The sequence below is a fragment of the Stegodyphus dumicola genome, chromosome 8 (assembly GCF_044657685.1).
Source record: "Stegodyphus dumicola isolate Sdum_Otavi_A_Nest chromosome 8, ASM4465768v1".
Taxonomy (NCBI): domain Eukaryota; kingdom Metazoa; phylum Arthropoda; class Arachnida; order Araneae; family Eresidae; genus Stegodyphus; species Stegodyphus dumicola.
This window is the reverse complement of record NC_140775.1, coordinates 115,930,217-115,953,098: the sequence shown is the minus strand read 5'-3', so window position 1 is coordinate 115,953,098 and position 22,882 is coordinate 115,930,217. Positions and strand designations below refer to the sequence as shown.

Below are 22,882 nucleotides of genomic sequence, written 5' to 3'. Positions count from 1 at the left end.
TCTGGGAACATAGAGAGATTGCATTCCATTTCTTCATATTTGATTTACACATAGATTTTGACATATTGGTTCTTTTTGCATTTTTTATTCATAGACACATATAGAAAGATGCTCAGTGTAAAAATTTGCAGCAATTAAGAAATACTCATTTTCATAACCAAACATTTGTTTCATAAATTTAAATACTCACTGAAATGTCTTCAAGAAGGTACTCCCAATTACTAATATTAATGTATTAATAAGCATTGATTTTTCAATTTCTGGGGTTTTGCTTGTTTTTTAAAAAAATCATTATCATCAAAAATTTCAATAATTGGTTAATTGAACTAAGGGAAACCCTGCAGTGCTACAACAGTCTTTACATCAAAACATTTAACTGCGGTAAAAACATTTTGCTTTTCTAAAGAGGTTGAATATAATACTTTTTTCGAAAGTGTTTGAGCTATTTGTATAGAATGGTGCTGCTCTATGGTATATACTAATTTTTTTCAAATGGGATAGACTTGCATAATACAGCTTATTATCTATATCATTAAAAGATGGTTTGATTGGTTTCAGTTTGGTTCAATCTATTATTCCTCATACATTTCAGTAAATAAACTAAATCAAATAGTAAAAAAATTTTTTTTTCCCAAATAAAATTCATTTTCAATAGCAGACACCATATCACCATTGCAGAGCATTTATGATTAACATAGTTGTCGGAAATTATGGAAACAACCTCGAAGCTGCAATCATAAAAAAATTTTAACACCTGCAAAGTCTGAATTTTTAAATCATTTGGCTTGAGATTAAGGACAAGAAACAGTGCAACAACTTCTTTATTTGCAGATAAAATTGAAGAAATCATAATTGTTTGAATTGTAGAAGCTTTTTTGAGGAACCCTCAACTTTACCCTTTAGTAATAGTAAGTTTAATACAAATCTCATCAAGTAAAAGATTTCCAACCTGTTCATGATTTTGTAGTTATGAAGATTTCTGAGATAAATACTTTGCATTTAATCTTGTTGTTTGGGGTTAAATGCAAACTATCTATCTCTTAAGTACCCAGCATTTAATGTTATCTTTTTTAAGTAGGAAGGATGCCGTAAAATCAAGGATGAGCTTTCTCGTATTCAAGAATAACATGTTGGGCTGCTATAAAATAATGTCATCATAAGTTCATGTCATAATTTCAGCTGTGTAGGTTGGGCGTTTAGCTTTCAGTAATGAAATCTTTTTCCTAAAAAATTTCAATCGCTGTATCATAATCTGTTGTGATGTATTTTCAGAACACTTCTGAAAAGTTTTAGTTACCAAATCAAGCATTTCTTCGACTATTTTTGATTTGAAAGATTTTTTCAAAGTTTGACCATTTATTACATAGTATATCTTTTCCCAAAAGCCATTAAAACATATTTGTTATATTTAAACCTTCACGAAGAACTGAAACAGTTAAATCATGCTCGACTTTAAATGGCACAGTCACTGCTGGGAAATATTCCATGTCAATACACAAAAAAGTACATAATCAGATGCTTTCATTATTGCCCATGTATTTGAGGATTTATTGCTGTTAAGTTTATATTAAAAAATTCTGAAAAGGTGGCAATGTTGTCTGCAACACGTGATTTTTTTAAAATTAATTTCACACTGTTCCTTTATTTCTCTTGTCTTGTCTTCTGGTGTCTTTCGCTTTTGTAGTAAAGGACAAGATAAATGTTTAGGTTGACCTTAAAAAATTAGTCAGATATGCAATCTTTTGATAAAATTGACATTTTTCTTTGAAGTGTTAATACTGTCTCATTAGGTCGTGTTGCTTTAACATCTCTTACGATGAAATGTTCATCAAAATGCAAAATGCACACACAGTCACATGATCCTGGTACAAAGTCTGTCCTATTATTTTTACTAATGTTTTACACAGTAGTTCATCTGTAGGGAACTTAAAAGTTCTAATATGCTGCATTTGGCTAAGTAATTTGACTTACATCCTGGAATGCTACATTTTCGTGGCATCTGTAAAAGTTCAATCCTCTTAATTAAATAATAACTAAAGGAAAAGGAATAACAGTGAATTATTTAATGCTATACAACTAATACGCTGTAGGCTATAATTATTAACACCCCCCTTTTTAAGCTTAGTGAATGCACAAAATATATGTATAAGCTCAATATTTTTTAAGTTTCAAGAACTTTATTAATATTATTGTCTAATTTAGAAGGAGAAATTATTCTAATAAAAAATTATGAGATTCGTGTTCGTTACATAGTTTGAAAATGAAAAAAGTACAAAAGTAATTTACTGGATTGTTATAATATTTAACATGAACGTTATGTCATATGTAACACAAATGAATAGAACATGAATAAAAATGGGGGAGGAATCTCTTCATCATAAAAGTGTTTGTTTTGTATTGTGAACTAATTTTTAAGAAGTACAGGTCAAACAGAATTAATTCAAGGAAAACGTTAAAGTGAGCTAATAAATAAACTTAGCTTTCGATACATCTTTTTTTTTTTTTTTTTTGGATAAAAATTAAATTTACTGTAGTTAAGGAATAGTTAATGCTACATAACTTCTATCTTAATCGTACTTTCTGTTTACGCTCATACCGTTTGAAGATGGCTTTAGTGCGATTGCCCTCGCTCGTGATGTCACATCAGGGAAGAACCCCTTTGGATTCGGCCTTCTCCCATCAAAATGGCCTTGACATTAGTCACTCTTTATACATGAATTTTTGACCAAACAAGAAATAACTCTTATTGCATTGCCTTCCTATTCTTCAGATTTGGCCTTGCAGGCGTCTGAAGTTGAGATCTACCTTGAAATTTCGATGATGTGAATCAGTAGAAGCTATTGAAGAATATTTGCTATCTATCCATTTTTAATTTCCTTCTGATTCATCAAAGAACTCTAGATTCATCAAAGAATTCATCAAAGAACACAGAAGGTAGGATATTCACTGTAAAACTGATGTGCAGTCTCTCAAAGTTATTTGCAGAGGGCATTCCAGTGGTAGAGGACATTTTGGAAGCAGTATATAAATAGAGCAAGAGAGTATTTCATATGAGACAAATCTGATTACTCTTATCGATTATTGATTTATTTTAAAACTTTGATTTGTTTTTAGGCAAACATTATATTTACAGTGTATAATTAGAGCAGGAGAGTATTTTGAAGGAAAAAAATCTGATTACTCTTAACAATTATTGATTTATTTTAATAGTCTGGTTTCTTTTCAGGTGAACCTCATATCTGTGCTAAACCATTTGATTGATTTATTTATTTGTTTTGCCTGTAACTTTGTTGTTATATTTTACCATCCTTAAATTATAATCCATTCTTTCTATACCTCATTTATGCATTTTTTTTTTAATTTTAAATTTTCTCCTGAATTTCATTTTATTATTATTATTATTATTATTATTATTATTATTATTGTTATTGTTATTAAGTGTGGTTTCTTACTTACAGAACCTAAGTTTATTAAGTTCCTCTATTAAGATTTCAAAGAATATTTTTTTCTTTCTGAAGATTTCAATTTCAAAACATTCCGTGTAAAACTAGAGTTACAAGGCATCAAAGGAAGTATAAGTTGCAAGTAGAAACACCAAGAGGTAAAAGAGGCATTTGCTGACATTCTTATCATATTTATTTCTTATCATGTCTTATTTAAACTTAGAACATAGTCTTAGAACAAAATGCTGTTTTATTATGTGTACATGATTTTACAGCTGTCATTTTTTTTTCATTTAAATAAATGTAATTATTTTTTTTAACTGTTTAGAAAGTTGTATGAATCAATTATTTTTTTCAGGTGATACCCAAGGTATTGATATAATGTCATCAATTTTATGTAACAGGCTAAATCTAGTTCAGCATCCATACACAATTCCAGCAATTTCAAACCACTTTTTTGATAGCTTTGTATGCATGAATATTTCATTGTCTGCTGTGTCAATGGTGAGATTAAAATCTGAGCAAGAAATAGAAGATTTGCTTGAATATTATGAATCTATTTTGAAAGCATATGTAACTGAACTCCAGAACTGTGATCTGAAAAGTAAGCTTGCAAAGTGTGGGAAAATGTCACCATTGTCTCTAAGGAAAACAGACTTAGACCAGAAGAAAGTATCTGTGATTTCATGCTTAAGAGATTTGACATACTTATTGTCATGTTCACAGTCATCTTTTTCTAGTCAAAATTTAAGTACAAAATTCCATTTTGAAAATGAAGAGGTAACTTCTTTTTTGTTTTCCTTTCCTTTAAAATAAGCATTTATGCTGTTATAAAAGAATTTTTCAATGTGGTGTAGTTTTAAGTATCTTTATAAGAATGTCTAAATTACATGCATAGAAAAATATATTTCTAGAATGTAAAGAATATCCCAAAATTGCACCATTTCTGCGATAAAATATTACCAATGAAAAAAATTACTTTTGACAGGTCAGGTTTATTAAAAATGGAGTGCTACATGAAAGAACAGCATGTTTTCATTGTTGAGCAGTATGCTAAAAATGTTGAAGGTTTGGCAGCTACAGTTCACAGTTTTTATACAAAATATGGTCGGAATGATAATTTAATCTCATCAACTGTGATGAGTTTAATTTAAAAATATAGGGAAGCTGGATCAATCAGTTATCTAAAATACTCTGGTCATCCTTCAACAAGTTGTTCAACATGAAACAGCAAAGCAGTTGGTGAGAATGTTGCTGAAGAGTCCACGGACTTCAGTTTGACACTGGCACTGTGGTCAAGAATTGGGCATTTTCAGATACTCTGTACAGCATATTCTCACAAAAGATTTGCATCTTCATGCTTACGAAGTTTAACCCTGTAGAGACAGCGTGCCATTGTTTAAGATGTTCTCTTGGAATGGATGGAAACTGAAATTAATCATCCTATAGGAGCCTGGAAAGCAATCATCCTATAGGAACCTGGAAAGGAATCATCCTATAGGAGCCTTGCTTCGCTAAGCTTAACTTTAGAAAAAAAAAAGAAAAAAAAAAGTCCTAATGTCATAATTTTTGGTGCTACTTTAGATTATTACTAAGCTATCATATATGTTAAAATTAGCATTTAATAATCTTTTTCCTTTACATTACATGGCCTACTAGCGGCCGAGCGGTAAAGTCACTAAACACTGGTAGTTTGGTCCGAAGTTCGAATCCCTCAAACGGGCTGGCTGCGTGGGCGTTTTCGTGGTTTTTCCCCATGTGTAACGTGTATACGAGCCAGTTTACATTAGAAAGTCCTCCACGAAGGCATTCCTTCCCTTAGGCAGATAGCTCTTGAGGCTTTGCCATAATCACACACACTCACACACCTTTACATTACATGAAAATATATTAAAAAAAGTTGCTTACTTTGAAAACTAATTTTCGAAAATACCATTCAAATTTTTCCAGTTTTATTTGCTAAAATACATTAATAAACTTTACAATTAATAAAAAATACAAGCATTTACCAGAAGTAAAAAAATCTTTCACAAGAAATGAAAGGCAAACACTCAGTGTGCTCAGTCTCAGACAAAATGTCCATATGAGAATCATTTGAAGTATCACAGTCTCTTTAGAAAATGAATCAACATTTTCATCAGTATCCCTAATTGGCTCATTTACCATGCGAATAAATCCTTCCTCTGATAAATAATGCTTGCTCGTCATAATAAACTGAAGTCAAGGATTTCGTGACTGGTCCCCTAAAAATTTTCCTCACCCATGATTCCATGATTTTCCTCACCCAGAATTTGGTGACTGGTCCCCTAAAAACCCGAGTCGCCGTTTAAAAAGGGGGAGTATATAAGGTATTTCTCCTGCCTTCCTAGCGTGCCTTCGTGGTGTAGTGGTTCTGCACACTGGGCTGGTTTTCAAGAGGTCCGTGGTTCAATTCCCAGCGAAGGTCTTATTAATTTTTCATCTCTCCGGTTTTTCCAAAATACCTAATGTCTGTACACAGTTAACGGTAATTTCTGTTTCAGCATGATAATCCAGTTTTTTGTGTCTAAATTGCAGGATATGGGTGTAGACAACATGTGGTATCAATAAGACAGTGCCACATGCCATACAGCCTGAGAAAAAATTTAATTACTGTGTGAGTCATTTCCTGGTTGTGTAATTTCCCGTTTTGATGATCAGAATTGAAAAACCCAGATCAAGCGATTTAACACTGTTTAACTTTCTTCCTTGGGGTTTTTTGACAGTTTATGCAAGCAAGTCCATGGCCACCTATGCCTTGAAGGAGGAAACTGAGTGTTGTATCAATAAAATTCTGCAACATTTATGCCAAGTGGTCATAAAAAATTTCAACAAAAGAGTGTGTAAGCATCAGCAAAGCTATGGAGGCCATTTACCTGATCTTTCTGTTCCATATTTAAAGCCATATTGTATACTTTATGAATCAATAGAAAATTTACAATTTTTAATTAGAATTTTTTTTTTTTTTTTTTTTTTTTTTTTTTGTTGCAAAGAAAGAAATAATTTTAGAAAAAAAAAAAAGAAGAAAGAATTTTGATAGGAAATTACTGTGTTTTCTATCAAAATTATTTCTTGCATGAATTTTGGGACACTCTTTACTTAAAGCACATCTTGTGTTTCTATTAGATGCTATAGGTATTTAAAAGATGTGTTTCGTATTGTCTTAATAATTCTGATGTAAATCATCTTTTCCCCCTCTCTGTTTTTAACTTTATGTGTAAATAATTGAATCTAAAAAATTCATGTAATATTTGTTTCTTGTATTTTTTAAAACATTTTCAATCATTATTGAAATTTTAATATAATTTTTACCTATTAAATTTATTAAATATCACTACAGCATTAGCCTATTTTTTAAAAAACCTTAAAATTGTTTCAAATGGGAATAATAGTACAATTCTATGATGTTTTTTTAACATGTGATATGCTGCAAAATTACAGCTATAATGATTTTTTTACTATGTTTCAGAAAGGTCATCTTAGAATATGCCAGAAGCATGCAAAAATATTTATAAATTGGTAAAAAAAAAAAAAAAAAAAAAAAAAAAAAAAAAAAAACTTTTTTTTTTTGGTAGGCAGGAGAATTATAGAATCATAGGCAAAGTTTAAACTACCACCTTTACTCACATAATTCTTTCCTCCTATTTTTACTAATTTTACCACTTTTTACTGATTTTACTTCTGAAAAAGGGAAGTTATATTATTTACTGAGGAGAGGGCAAAGGAAAAAATACAAAAATAGATAAGAAAATTACTGCTAGTTATGTGTTAAAAATATATATATATATATATATACATTTTTGTTGCTGTTTGTCTTATGGACTATGAGCAGGGGTAATTAATTTTTGCCTTTAAAAAAATACAAATTTTGCCAAAATATAAATTCAAAAATGAAAATTTCATGCTCATTCCCAAAGGAGAAATGGATGCAAATTACTGTATTCAACTCTGTAATAAAAAAAACTATTGCAGTAATACGAAAAAAGTTAATTGAAAGGTAGTACTGTTGTAATCTGAATTTTCTCTTTCCTCTGTGTTTGTCTCTGTTTTTAACTCTGATATTGCAGGTACTAAAACATAACACATCTGTGATGTTAACAGGGCTATTAGCTGCCTTTTTTTGACAATGTATCAAACATATATGACCTGGCCTTCAACTGGCCTGGTCATATATGTATGACTCGGAATATTTTTATATTTTTTGTGTTGCTTTTAAGTAGCATCTTAATATCTGTTTTTCGCCTTGTAAAATATGTTGAAGAAATTAAAACAATATATTAAAAGAAAAATAGTCCATGAATAAAGTACCAGGGGCATTTTGGTAATCAGATCAGGAAATTGCTTCTTTCTCATAACAGTTTTGGAAAATTTGGAATATCAAAAGTTCAATGCCAACAAGTGACAAAGCAGTAACAAATTAACAACTTGATTAATTGCTGAAACAACTAAAATTGAAGCACATGGTATCAAAAATTCAGTTGTATTTAATGCTTAAAAAAAACACCTGGTTTGACTGTCAAAATGCTAATCATATTGCTTGTTTTTTTAATGAAACAAAATCAGTTGAGAAGCAAGGTTTCAGGTGCCTGAGAATTAACATTTATTTAATTTCATAGAAACAAATTCTCTCAAAACAAATAGCTTTGTAAAATATGATAAGAAGTATAATAATTAAATACAAAGAATTCTGAAAGGGCTCAAATTTTAACAAATCTCCTAAAATGTAAGTTAAAATTATTTATCAATGGAGATGGTTCAGGTGGAATAGTGAAATGTTTTGTAGGATATTAGATGAATATACATTTGTACTAACATAGGAATTTTATATGTCTTAAGTAATTCTGTAAAAGTATTTAATATTTTTAATTAGTTTTATCATTATTTGAATGCATTTTTAATTAAATAAATCAGATTAAAAACTGAAAAAATTGTATTCTTAAATACTACATCTGTTGCTTTTAAATAGCTTTGTTTGTGAATCAATAACATGCAGATTAAATTTAAAAGATCTTACATTTTGCCAAATAGCAATAGATCTAATAAAAAGTGAAACAATGCAAATTCTTTTTAAAGACTAAGCCCTTTTGGGCCAATAATCATAATGTTAATGATTTTTTTCGCCCTCATAGATAAGAGTCAAATTAGTACTAATTCTTGATAAGTTATTATTTCTAAGTATTGATGAATCAAATTATGATGATAGAATAGTTGATTCAGAGTCATCTCAACACATGATTAGTAATGAAGAATTTTTAACAGATTTTAAAAATATTACATGAGAAATTTCTTTAGCTGGAAAGTCTCACTCTGTGATAAGTAAACGAATATGTACAACGGAAACTAATAGATGTATTTTCTTTAATGATGCCTTGTATGTCCCGCAGCTAAGTAAGAAATTATTATCAGTATATGCTATATCTAATAATGTTGGTATAAAGTTAAATGTTTTGTCAATAAAGTAGAAATTGAGCTTTCCTTGCAACAATATCCTGAAGACGGAATTCAGCAGCAGTAAAAAGCCATTGAAAGATGAGTAGTATATGTGCCAGATTATCTTTATGCAAAGTTGGTTTTCTGTGGTCACTGTGATAAAAGTAATGAGCGAGAGAAAAATTGGTAATGTTTGTTCAAAATACATTGAACAAGCATTTCGATTCAAAAATAATTCATAAAATGTTCTAGAGAAGTATACTCAAATTACATTTTATAATTTTTTCCTGAATTTGAAATATATCTTTCATTTATTTTATAATTTAACCAATCTATCCTCATTAATAGTGTACTATAAATGTGAGATAAGCCTACATTCTGACTTTATCCATATGCACCATGAACCACAGGTGCCTTAGGCTGTATAATGTTTAGATATTTTAATTCATTTTTCTGAGTATTTTAGCATATATTCAAATATAAACTGGAATGAATTAATTGCAGGTATTTCCTTTTCTTTAAGATTTTTCAAAAAGTTATATACCGTATTTGACGGCATATGACAGTCACAGATTATTATATTAAATTTGTACTCAGTGGTTGCTTTGTCAAATTAGCTATTCATTTAAATTTCGTAAATTCAAATTTTTGCTATGATTTAAAATAATTAATATTTAACATTGAAAATTATTAAGATTTCTTCAGTGTTTTATTTGCAATTTTTTTATAGTTTCAGTAACTCATAAATTTGTTTTTATATATTTGTCCATAATTTTTTTAATTTATTATTAATTATTTAACAGCATATATATTGCTATTTCAGACTGTGGTGCAAGATACTGAAAATGTACCATGTTCCTCATTATTTGCCGAGGAAACAAAAATAAACAGCCTTGAAAATTCAACACATTTGTTACTGAAGACTATAATTGCTCTAGCAAATCCAGATACTTATCCTGTGAGTTTGTTGGAAGGTAGATTTGCATAAATTTTTATATCTTGATGTATTTATAATGTTACATTTTTATTAATACTTCCCTTAATACAGGAAACATTGCCAAGAGATCATTTAACTCTTAAACAGTTCTATTTTTAATTCTTAAAAGTGATTATTCATGATATTAGGTGTGTAAATACTCTCATACATAAATACTCAGCTGTGGGGGGGGGGGAGAAAATTTATTAAATCTTAGTTCATTTAAAAAGTCTTAAAAATAATTAAACAGAGTATAATTATAAGTAACTGCCTTTGTGTTTTCGGAACCCTCGCCAAATTAATATTCTTTAGAACTGTTGTCTGTCATATCCTCATCAGAACTCCCTTGTCATTTATTCTAAAGTAGATCACCTTTTGGAAAGTTAAGTTTCAAATAATGTGTTTGTTAAAACTTTTTATAATCAAGTCTTATGAAATCCATATGCAGGCTACTTTAAAAAAAAATGTATAAGTTTAATAAATTAGTCCAGATCTTTTTTAAGGTAATTAACAGAGAGTGTTATTCTATGAACACCAAAGATGAACACAAATATGATATCACATGTTCTTTTAAAATATACACTACTGCCATCTGTTGGCAAGCTAAGAAAATATAATCATAAACTTGTATTTAACACCCCCCCTCAATGCATTCATAAATGGATGCATTAATTTTAATGAACTTCAAGATTATAAAGCTTTTCAATTGGTCTTCTAACAACACCTTTATCCAAATGAATCTCACAAAATGTAATTTTACCATCTCTTTTAAGAATTCTTTAATCCTACCTAACTTCCAATTACAGCGTTTTGCATTATCTTCTCGTACAAGCACAACATCATTAATTTTAAATAAGGGAGAGTTTTTGGGGGTTTTTTGAAAACATGACTGATCTTAATTCTAACAAATATTCTTTATAAAAACTCTTCCAAAAATACTGTATTAATAATTTCTTATGGTTCCATTTTTTAATCAATGGAGGTCTTGTGGATTCTAATTCAGATTCAGGTGAAGGTAAAGCAGTTAATGTAGATCCAGTTATAAAATGAGATGGTGAAAGAGGATCATGTTCATTTGGTTCGTTGTATATGTAGGTTATGGTTCTAAAATTGATAACAGCTTCAACTTCAACTAAAACAGTGTACAATAAGATAAAGAAGCTTTACCTAAGATACGTTTTAAACAAGTTTTACAGATCTTATCAAATGTTCCCAGAATCCGTCCCCTGAAGGAGCACCTTTCGCAATAAATTTCCATTCAAAATAATTTTTCTCAAGAAAATTTAGAACATTTTCGCACAATTTACATCAATATTTTAATTCAGGATCAGCAATTTTAAAGGTCTGAGCATTGTCAGAATAGATAAGTCTACAAATACCTCTATGTGCAGAAAATCTATGCAGTGCTTGAATAAAACACTCTGTACGTAAATTTGATAATAATTCTAAATGGACTTCTCGAGTCACTCCACAAATAAACAATATAATATGCATTTTTGTACCATCTTTACATACAAAGGTCCAGCAAAATCTACCCCACTTACCTTAAATGGTTGAGATTTATCTACTTGGTCAACCCAAACAATTTAGAATTTTGATTTTTTTTTTTACATTTAACGTCATTCATTTCTGTAAAAAAAAAAAAAAAAAAAAAAAAAAACACCACTCACTTTTTGATAACATAATCCGATAACACATAGCATTACATATTTCATTTTGGTCACAGCACCAGTCACTCTATTTTGTGACTTTAAATTGTTTATGAATCTAAATACAGTCAAAAGTCTTTAATCCGTACTCGTCAGGACTTTGCCGATTCCGGATTATAGATCATCAGTTTAAATCTGGTAAGATGGCATGCAGAAGTTATAAAATTAAAAATATGAAACCGTAATTTATGAAATAAAGAGCAATTATGATCTAAAGGCTATCAAAATTTATAAAAAAAAAGCTTAATATTTATTTGTTTACTTTATTAAACATTTCTTTCAACATACGCATGCATAAAGCATACATTACGCATAGTCAAAATTAGAAAATTGCAACCAGAAAACTATTTGATGTGTATTCGGGATATTTATAATGACGAGGAATTTGATTTAAATCATATCAAAGGTGAAGTACATCGAGATGAAATACTACATTTAGTAAGGAATTATAAGCTGACTAAAATAAAAACATCTGCCCTGAAGATAAGGATAGTGCTGACAAATCAACTTCCAGTTCATTGTGCATCATGACGTCCCCCCCCCCCCACAGAGCAGCATGAAATTGATAAACAGATTTCGGAATGGTTAGATAAACAAAGGATATGCCTTTATCCATTTTTTGCAGCAATTCCACTTTTTGTTTAATGGACTTCAAAACATACTTTCGCTTTGTAGATCCTTTACATATTAGTAAATATATATCGGAAATTCTATTTGACATAAGCTTACTTTCAAGCTTACTTTTATAAAATTGCTTTAACAGTCTGCAAAAAATAATAAGTCGGATCCAATTAGAAGATTAAGGAACAACGCAATCTGCAACATTAACTAAAATCGATAATTAGATAATTTTAGCTTAGCTTATACCGTCCATTGTACATTAAACACGCATTCATAAACGTATTATGCACATGCGTAAAGTTATTATGTGCATGCGTAAACGCATTATGTGTTTACGCATGCACAGAAAGTTTGTAGCTTTAAGGTCCAGAATATAGATCATTCCGGATTATGGATGTCCGGATTAAAGACTTTTGACTGTATATATGACATTACTCTTAAAAGTTCATCTAAATCACCAAAGCTCTTTATCTTTAACCCAGGCTGTAAAACACTGCTGTTAACTTGAATCATTCTCTCTTTTCAACAGTGCGTAATATGTTACAATGATCGTTCATTTTAGGCCAATTTATTTCATGTTGATGTAGCCATGATACTCACACACCATACATGATTAGCACTACTCACTTTAATACCATGCATGATTTTGTCAGCGGGATTGTCTGATCCAGGATAATGATGCCACATACTCGGTGATGTTTTATCCTGAATTTCTGGCAAGGGATTTTGGACAAATATTTTCCATTGCCATGGTGAGATCTTTATCGAATAAAGCATGAGAAAATTAGTCCACAAATAAATTTTCCTTGTGAAAAATGCAGATAGATTGTAGTTATAAATCTTTCACTCAACACCACTGCTGTGAGTTTGAGTCTTGTAAAGATAATTTTTTGAGAGGAGCCACTCTGCTCTTGGGCTATCATTAAACCTGCTCCAGACACAGAAGCAATGGAATTTCATGTACAGTGCTGCTCCACAAGCACTTTGAGATGATGAATCACAAAAATAATATAGTTTCAACACTTCATATGTTTCATGAACATCCTGAAAATACCAATGAGGTGTTTGGATATTCAGATCACAAAGTTGCCTATACCATATGTTACATTTGTCTTGTGGATAATTTCATCCCAGTCAATGCCTTTAAGCCATAAATCTTGAAATAGAACTTTTCTTGAATCACATATGGAGCAAGAAACCCAACAGGATCCAAGATCTTCGAAGCAGCTTTCAAAACACAATGCTTTGTTTGATCATGTGACAGAATGAAATCTTTATAATGTCTTGAGCATTAAAACAGAAGGTATCCTTATTAGTATTCTAATGACATATTGTGTGAGGAAGTTCAATAATCTTTATTGGGGAATCACAGCTGGCCAGTTTAAAACTGATGAAGTTGTTATTTGATTTACACTTGTTCTGTAAAGATTCAAATTAAAATTCCATTTGGTCATTGTTACCTTTTTCATTCTATCATTGGCTTCATGATATATCTGTACAGTTTCCTCTTTCATTTCTGATCCAAAAATAAAGTTGTTAGCATACTGAAGTTTTTTAACATTTCTGCAGTTCTGGGTTAGATATTTTTAAATATTTTTAAATGATTCTTAATGCATGGGTTCACCAAAAATAGACTTGAAATAGAAATAGACTACTACATATACATAATAATGACATCATGGTTTCTTTTACAAATATCACTACTGCCATCTATTGGCAAGCTTAGAAAACATAATCACAAACTTATATTTGACCTTAATAGGTTTTCATGTCATTTCAATTTTTGAATGTTTTTTTCTTGGCTGATGATCTGAATATGAGTTGCTTCAATTTAAATCAGAATTTGATTAATAAATTTGATGTCATTTTAACACATTAAAATTTTTTTTTAGAAAATCAACTAAACTGTACACTGCAATTTTTCTTTTCTTGTATGAAGTAAAGGAAGTGTTATAATAGCAAAAAAATCTGGGTATCATATTTAAACAAAAATATCCATTTTGACTTCTATTGAATATAATTTAACGATGATTTTTCATGACCCCTGTACATAAGGATAAAATAAAGGACTCTTTTTCCCAAACAAATTATAGAACTGTTTTAAAATGGATTCAGAAGAGATTTTCTTTGTGGCATCTGTATATACATATGTATATATCTCACATAACTCAAAAATGAGTAGCCTCAGAATGTTAAAATTTTGTATATAGGACTGTTATTAACATGCACTTGTGCACCTCACTTTTTGGTTGCAATCAGCCACACCAACAGTATATATATACCCATTTTTGTTACTCAGCTCAGTGAGCTCAGTTTTTTTTTTTTTTTTTAAATTTATTATTATTATTTTTTTTATTTTTGTATGTTGGTAAATTGTGCATTTTTTGCTTTAAAAATGATTAAATTATGTTGTTCTTATCTTCCGGTTAAGGTTCTTTTGTCGTTATTTAATATATATGCAATAGTTTTAGAATCAGCAGTTTAAAAGTTGTACATTAAACACGCATTCATAAACGTATTATGCGCATGCGTAAAGTTATTATGTGCATGCGTAAACGCATTATGTGTTTACGCATGCACAGAAAGTTTGTAGCTTTGGGGTCCGGATTATAGATCATTCCGGATTATGGATGTCCGGATTAAAGACTTTTGACTGTATATATGACATTACTCTTAAAAGTTCATCTAAATCACCAAAGCTCTTTATCTTTAACCCAGGCTGTAAAACACTGCTGTTAACTTGAATCATTCTCTCTTTTCAACAGTGCGTAATATGTTACAATGATCGTTCATTTTATTAATTATTAATATTATTAATGAAAATAAGAAAACAAAATATGTTAATTATAAGCTAATGTATAACAAGTGACAAAAAGTCTCATGACTGGATAAAGCTGATCATGATGCTCAGAGGGTTAAGTGCAGCGAAGCCTAATTTTTTTTCTATAGCAGCCATATTTGTTTACATTTGAAACTTAGCAGAATAGTGAATTAAGCCAGTTTCTGCACCTTTAGTATCATTTTGCCGAGTGGAAGCAAAAGGAAACTTTTAATTTTGTGCTCTAAAAAATCTGCCTTATTGCCTTCTGGCTGAATTGCTTGTTTTTGCATAGAAACTGTAATTTTAATTGTATTTTTTTAATATTGTTTTAACTGTATTTGGTGTTTTATGTTTTTCTATATCTTCAATTTTTAATGAAGATATTTTGAGGTTTTATGTATTTTTGCTTTGCCGCGAAGTGAGAACTGAATTAATTGAATGAGAAATATATCTCTAATGAAATTCCAGGAAATAAGTTTATATGAAATGCCACCAAAAAACATGTAAAATCAAATATTCCATACAGGGAAGTCAGGTGGTGTCCACAACAGAATTGTTATTAAGATTTTCACAGGAAAAAATGTGCAGATTATTTGAATAATTGGTTATATTTTATGCAGATTCATTACTGTGAACTTAAAATGTTTTTTTAACTAAATTCTTTTTTATATTACAGTTTAAGAGCTATAAAGAATCTGAATCAACTCTGAGATGTGGATCGATGGAGTTTTTCTTAGCCTATAATGCTTGCATCAGAATATATTAATTGTCAAATTAGCAGAATATTGCTAGAAACATATTATGGGTTTATTATAGATTATTTAAAGAAAATTCATAATATAGAATGAATTAGAAATTAGTTATTATTTACAAACATGAATAAATACAGAGTTAGGCTGTATGTCACTGCTATAAAATAACAGTCATCATGGTTAATATAGTTATGATTTTGTAATGGAGCATTTGTCCATGTAACACTAAATTGCTGTGATGGAATTATTAGTTTCAATAAGCAGAATTACCAATACTTCATTCCAGATGATACACGGGAATTTCATCAATACAATCTCTCAGTTCCAAAGTGAAAGTATGTAGAATTTGACAACATTCAGCCACAGTTCCTTAAAAACAGATCACACAAAACAATTACTTTGATTGCTGAATAGTATATGATCATATTCAAAACATATTTTCAGGATGCCATGGGCACTTTGAATTTTCACTGGCACTTTTATTAAGGTACAGTTAATACCCACATAACTAAAATGTCTTAAGAGTTTGATAGAGAACCACTGATGTTGCATTGTGGGAACATTAATTGGCCAGACAGGCATTTGATTTAATTTAATCTGACTTTTTTTTTTTTTTTTTTTTTTTTTTGCAATTACTTGAGAGTATAAGAAACATATTTGTTGTACCACTATTAATCCTTCCATGGTTAGGTATGTGTTTGAGATACTTTCTTAGGTAAACAGAGAAAAGTAGCCTTAACAATTGAAAGTTTAAATAAAAAGATTGAATTTGGGAGTATATGCAGCATTCTCAAATGATGTTTCAATGTGCAATGATATCTTGAACGCATAATACACTCTTTTGCACAAAAATTGAAGCACCAAGAAGGACTTTTGCAAATTTGGTATGCAAAAACATCTTGATCGAACATGCAAATGATCAAAGTTTCAAGGCAAATAAACAGGAATTGCGATCATAGCGCATATTTCTAGTGCGCGATTCGCAAAGTGTAAGACCAGTAACAGAGGCGGAAATTTTATCTTTTTTTTAAGCCATTTTAATTCTGTAAAGAAGCAACTAAAGATGCCATTACAACGATATCGAAGACCTTACAGACAACTAAATGACTTTGAACATGGTCGCATTGTAGGGTTGCGTGAAGCTGGGTGGTCATAGTGAGCAATAGGCTGTCACCTGCCGTGTATAGACAACTGCTGTGCAAAGATGTTGGCAGCAATGGTTGTTACAAGGAAATTGCGAATGAAATGAAGTCTCTGGAAAGCCAAGGAACATAAATGCGAGGCACGATAGGATGATTGTTCGCCAGTCCTGCACCATCCCACCGGTATCAATGTTGACTATTCAACGCACTACAGCCACGTCTATACCTCCCATGGTACTCTCCACCATCTCACGGTACTTGTTCTGAGGCGGGGTTACGCTCACAAAGGCCTTTACAGTGTTTGTCTTTGACCCCATAACATTGCCCGACTTGTGTGGAGTGGTGTTGCAGACTGGCATCGTATAATGCCCAACGATGAATCCCGTTTCACTCTTGAAGCAGATGATTACCATATTCATGTCTGGAGAAGATGGTGCCAGCGTTCTCAATCAGCCTTTGATGAATGCCTGGCAGAATGTGGCACAGGATGACGTTAAAAAACCTCTAACCACTCCTTGCCTCAACGAATTCAAGTATGCATTGCTGCCAGTGGTGGTTCAACCAACTATTAATTTGAACACTCAGTGGATGATTGTGAGCTGTGACTAGGTACTATGACCTTGAGTTTTTAATCATTTTATTATCTATATATGAGCTATACACATATTCAATTTCATCAAAAACAACCACTTCTTTCATGGTGCTTCGATTTTTTTTTTACAAAAAAGTGTAGATTCTGCCACGTTGAATGTGATAATACATTCATCTAGAGAATGGTCTTTGCTCCTGTATGATATACAAAGCATGATAATATAACAAAAGAGTTTCTGTAATACATATTATGTGAGGAAATAATTATTTCTATTTTTCGATTGGTCCCCCTTCCAGAAACCTTCAAATGTTCATAAAATATACAACCAGTTGCTCTTTCTCAGTTGCCTTTTATACTATTTAATTTGAATTTAAAAATTTGCATTTGTATAATATAGTAAGTGTATACTTTTTGTGCTTCTGAAATGCTTGTATATATAATTGGTGTAATTTATTTAAATTCATGTGGTGCAGTTCTGACGTTCTCTAGAAACTTTTGTACAAAAAAAAAAAAAAAAAAAAAAAAAAAAAAAAAAAAATGCTAGATGGTTTCAGAATTTGGTTACAAGATTAAAAATTGGAAAATGGTAAATTTTGAATCCATGAGCAAATTTCTGGGGACTCTTATTTAGAACTGTATAATGGATGCATTTCACTAGCAAAATATATAGTGTGAATTACAAAAATATTTGTTGGTGCATAAGTTTGTGTGGTTCCTCATTGTGTTGTTATTTTTACCATGTTTTGATTTTATTATTATAAAATACACTACAAAACAAACCCATACACAAAATCAACACATTGATTTACTACATAATAAATCAATAATCATTCACTGAGTGATGTAATCACCATCTTTGTCAGTAACCACCTGCAAGCATTCACGTAGGAGTTCAATGCCTCTCCTATAGAACTGTTGTGGTTTTCGGTTAAAGAAATCTGTAAGCTAATTGCTAAGAGAAGCTTCATCGTGAAACTTTTGAACTTGAATGTTGTCAGAGAGAGACTGGAAAAAATGGTAATCAGAATGGGTGATGTATCAGAAATGTTGATTTTTCGTACTTGACACTACAACTCCATATTGATTAGCCTTGAAACGGCCAAAATGAACTGTTAATAACATACAAACTCCTGTTTGCAACAATCAGACTTCAAACTGAAGACAAACAATTGAATAATGAAAAGCAAAGGTTTCACAATTAATGTTACCAACCCAATGAAGAATGGAAGGTCTTATGCACTGACCCAATGGAACGTTGGTAATTATAATGAAATTTAGACATATTTGAATTATGCCTTTAATTAGCTTAAATAGTATCTGAATTAAAAATTCATATGTCCCATTACATGATCATTTCTTGTGAATTCTTACTTCTACCATTGCTTGATTGCTGAACTTCATGTATATGGCCAATCTTAATACTAAATAAATTTCGTTACCATCATCAGAAAAATTACTAAAATCATTGAAATGTTTTTTACTTACACCTTCTAATTTCACAGAGTGCTTATAAGAAAACTGAAGAAATTGAATGGTCTTTAGCAGCAATTGTAGCATGGTCTTACTCATCACCAGAAAAGTAAGTAATAAAATTCCACTAAAATACTATTGCATTTCTGCAGGTTCGGGGATTTGGAGTGATTGATGAGAACACTATATAAAAAATGAAAGCACAATTCAGTAGCCATTATTATTCAGGACAGTTCCAAAAACACGTTCACAGTCATTGAAAAACTACAACAAACATGCTGAAAGAATCAGCAACACAGCCTTCAGGCTGCAACGGTGAAGACAGCTTCACGGCAAAACACTAAATACAGCTCCCGACTTGGTCGATCGCTCTCGGAGCTCAACATTTCAAGATAAAACTCGACGATACACTTGATACTAGACTGCTAATCTGTGTACAGGCAGGGTTTATATAGCTTTTGACCTGCCTTGAAAAACATTCTGGGGTAAACCAGAATGGTTTCTGGAATGTTCACTCTCCGTACATGTCATATCGCGAATTTTGTTGCCTAATGGGTGATTCCGAGCCAAATATGACAACAAATATGACAAAAACTATGACAACAAAAGTATCAGCAACACAGCCTTCAGACTACAAGGGTGAAGACAGTTTCATGGCAAAAGACTAAATACAGCTCCCAACTTGGTTGATCACTCTTGGAGCTCAGCAGACTCAAAATAAAACTCGACGATACTCTCAAAACTACGCTGCTACTCCATGTACAAACAGGGTTTATATATATATATATTTTAATATAACTTGCCTTCAAAAACAATCAGGTAAACTGATAAGAATTCGTTCTAGAATGTTCTCAATCCATAACATATCGCGAATTTTGTTTCCTAATGGGCAATTTTGTGCCAAATATGGCAACCCTCAACCAGCATTGCGGCGGAAGCTATCTTATCGCAGCTAGGCATTTCATAACAATATTGTCCGATTTTTTTACAGTTATTTAAGCAGCTGGTTTGGTAGTTTGTTTAAAGTATAAAGTGTGTTTAAAAAAATTTTGGTAAAAATTTTATTTCCATATCTATTAATCCTAAATGTGTACTTAATGTTGTAAAGTTTTTTAAACTGAGCTTGAGAATTTTATTACAACACTTTTAGGACTGAATGTTTATAAAATTTTCTAAAAATGACTTTTTTATATTATTCCCATGATATGGAATTTCCCTCATTCGTTAACATTAAGAATTAAGAGGTTTATTTTCTGTGCTACATTGGTTTTTATGCGACTGTTTTGGATTGGTTTTGTAAATTATTGAATACTGTATTAAGATTTCATCCCCCCAAAAAGAAATTAGTCTAAATATACAGAGTGATTACAATTAAAGTCCTTATTTCAAAATTACCTGTCATAGGAACCATTTATCAGAATTACTAGAAATATTTTGTGATTACTGCATAATGGTAAACTAATGGAATTTGTTTTAGTGATAGGAAAAAAAAAAAAAAAAAAAAAAAAAAGGTTAAAAATTTTGCCTTTCGATAGCAGTATGATGCATATTGGTAGAATCAAGTTTGAAAATGACTTATATGTGACATACACATTTCACAGACTTTTGCATTATACAGTCAAAAGTCGTTAATTCGGACACCCATAATCAGGAATGATCTATAATCCGGACCTCAAAGCTAAAAACTTTCTGCGCATGCGCCGCGTTGGCACATGCGCACAGGCGTTTTATGCGTGCGCGTAAGACCTTGACTACTGCACATATGCGTGTGCACAAGTGCAGAATACGTTTTCGCCTGCGCGTTTAATGTATAACGGACGGCGTAAGCTAAAATTATCTAATTATCTATTTCAGTTAATGTCAATGACTGCGTTGTTCCTTAATCTTCGAATTGGATCCCGCTTATTATTTTTTGCAGACTGTAAGAGCAATTTTATAAAAGTAAACTTGAATTTTCGATTATGTCAAATAGAATTTCCGATGCTGGAACTTCCAAAGGATCTACAAAACGAAAGTATGTTTTGATGTCCAACAAACAAAAAGTTGAATTGCTGCAAGAAATGGATAAAGACATGAAGAATGTGACAGAGAGGTTAGTGAAAACGAAAAAATTTCGATTGACAAGTTAGTCGGTATTCTCGGCACAGCAATTAACGGGACTTGAACAGCGGAACTTTGTAACTGAACAAGAAATTGTCTTTTTATAGAATTAAAGAGAAAGTATTATCACATAAAATGAAGCAACTTAAACAACTTACATTAAGAGAAATATTTAATAAAGTAAACAAATAAATATTAAGCTTTTTTTTTTTTTTTTTTTTTTTTTTTTTTTTTGTAAATTTTGTACTCTTAAGATCATAATTGTTCTTTATTTCATAAATTACGGTTTCATATTTTTAATTTTAGAATTTCTGCATGCCATCTTATGAGATTTAAACTGATGATCTATAATCCGGAAAAATCGATAATATGGAATCGCCAAAGTCCCGACGAGTCCGGATTAACGACTTTTGACTGTACAAACCACAGAATATGCTTTGCTTTTGAAAAATTTGGATTATTTTGATGTGTTGATTCTGGTTGTGCTTTTTTGTAAAAGTATTTTATAAAATAACAGTTCTTTTGTGAAACCTGTTAGAAAATTTGAAACTATGGAGATTTTAATTTATATTCCAATGCCTGGAAATGCCAAAAATTATTTAAAATTTTAAAAAAGGCGCACTTGGCAGGGAAAAGAAATCAATCTATAACCAGACAGTAATATTTATGGATTTACTAGTGCAGGCAACACAGATTGATCCTCACAGTTTCCAATACAGAAAAACACATCAGGAAATATTATCTTTACAAAATTACCTATGTTTAAGAATTATTAAATTCAGACAAGAATGCATGAGAAATGTTTGCACTTCAGTTTTTTATTTGGTAGTAAGTCAACAATGAATAAATGTGGAATACTTTGTAGGCTGACAAAGCACTTCTACATTTTCACAGCTCTTTTAATATGGAAAATTACAGAATCTGGCTGCTTGAAATCCAAAGCTCTATGTCAGGTGCCCCTTCCTTTCCCAAAGATGATTTCCGAAAGGTGTGATGTGCATTTACAGTAGCACTTATTATTCAACATTTTTTTTCAAGCAGCAATTGGAAACCCAATTGCTTGTTTTCACAGTGGTCTTCAATATGAATCTCTCTGAAAAACCATTAATTTCATGCAAGATGGGCTTCTGTTTTCATATTGTAGTGTTAATTCAGCAGATGTACGCTGCGCAAAAAAAAAAAAAAAAAAAAAAAAGGGGGGGGACAGTTCTATATCTCCCATTCTACTGGGCCGATTGATTAAATTCAAATTGTGTTTTTCATGTCTCGAAAGCGTGACTTAGGATATATATTAGATTTATATGTAGCACTATTCTAACATAGGTATTTTTACTCAAAATCGGACTTTTTCTGAAATAACATACCAATTTTTTAGCATATTTCAATTCTAGGACACAAATTATGCCAGACTGCCAAGTTTTATAAAAAAAATTAAGAGTAGTTTGTAAAAAATTAGCTCTCAAAATTTTAGCTCCTCAATGTTAATTGAATTTGGCATATATTTATTAATATCTATTTTTTATTAAACTTTTTTGATTTTTCTTTCACATTTCAAAATTTAGGTTCATTCCAAATAAAATTCACCCCTTTTTTGTGTTTTATTTTTAAAATTTCTATTTTTAAATAATTTTTATAAAGTTCTCGAAAGAAATTTTGAATTATAACCTATAAAATTTTTACCATCATCTTAAAGTAGGTGTAGTTAGTTCTAAGCATACCTGCAAAAAATTAGAGTTTTTTATTCAAAATTTTCTAAAATATACACGAATTTACATATTTTCGCATTTTGAAATTTGGCATAATGAGCA

General features: G+C 30.7%; 1 protein-coding gene across 9 annotated transcripts in view; it reads left to right on the top strand.

The window, feature by feature from the left end:
- Nucleotides 1-22,882, top strand: part of LOC118199303 (uncharacterized) — a 123,590-nt gene that overhangs the window by 62,189 nt on the left and 38,519 nt on the right. For all 9 annotated transcript variants that reach the window (XM_085822326.1, XM_085822325.1, XM_085822321.1 and 6 more), the window contains 4 exons: nt 3,519-3,601; nt 3,802-4,223; nt 9,715-9,849; nt 19,007-19,083. In XM_085822326.1, coding sequence (XP_085678452.1) covers nt 3,519-3,601; nt 3,802-4,223; nt 9,715-9,849; nt 19,007-19,083 — 717 coding nt within the window. The remainder of the gene's footprint in view (nt 1-3,518; nt 3,602-3,801; nt 4,224-9,714; nt 9,850-19,006; nt 19,084-22,882) is intronic.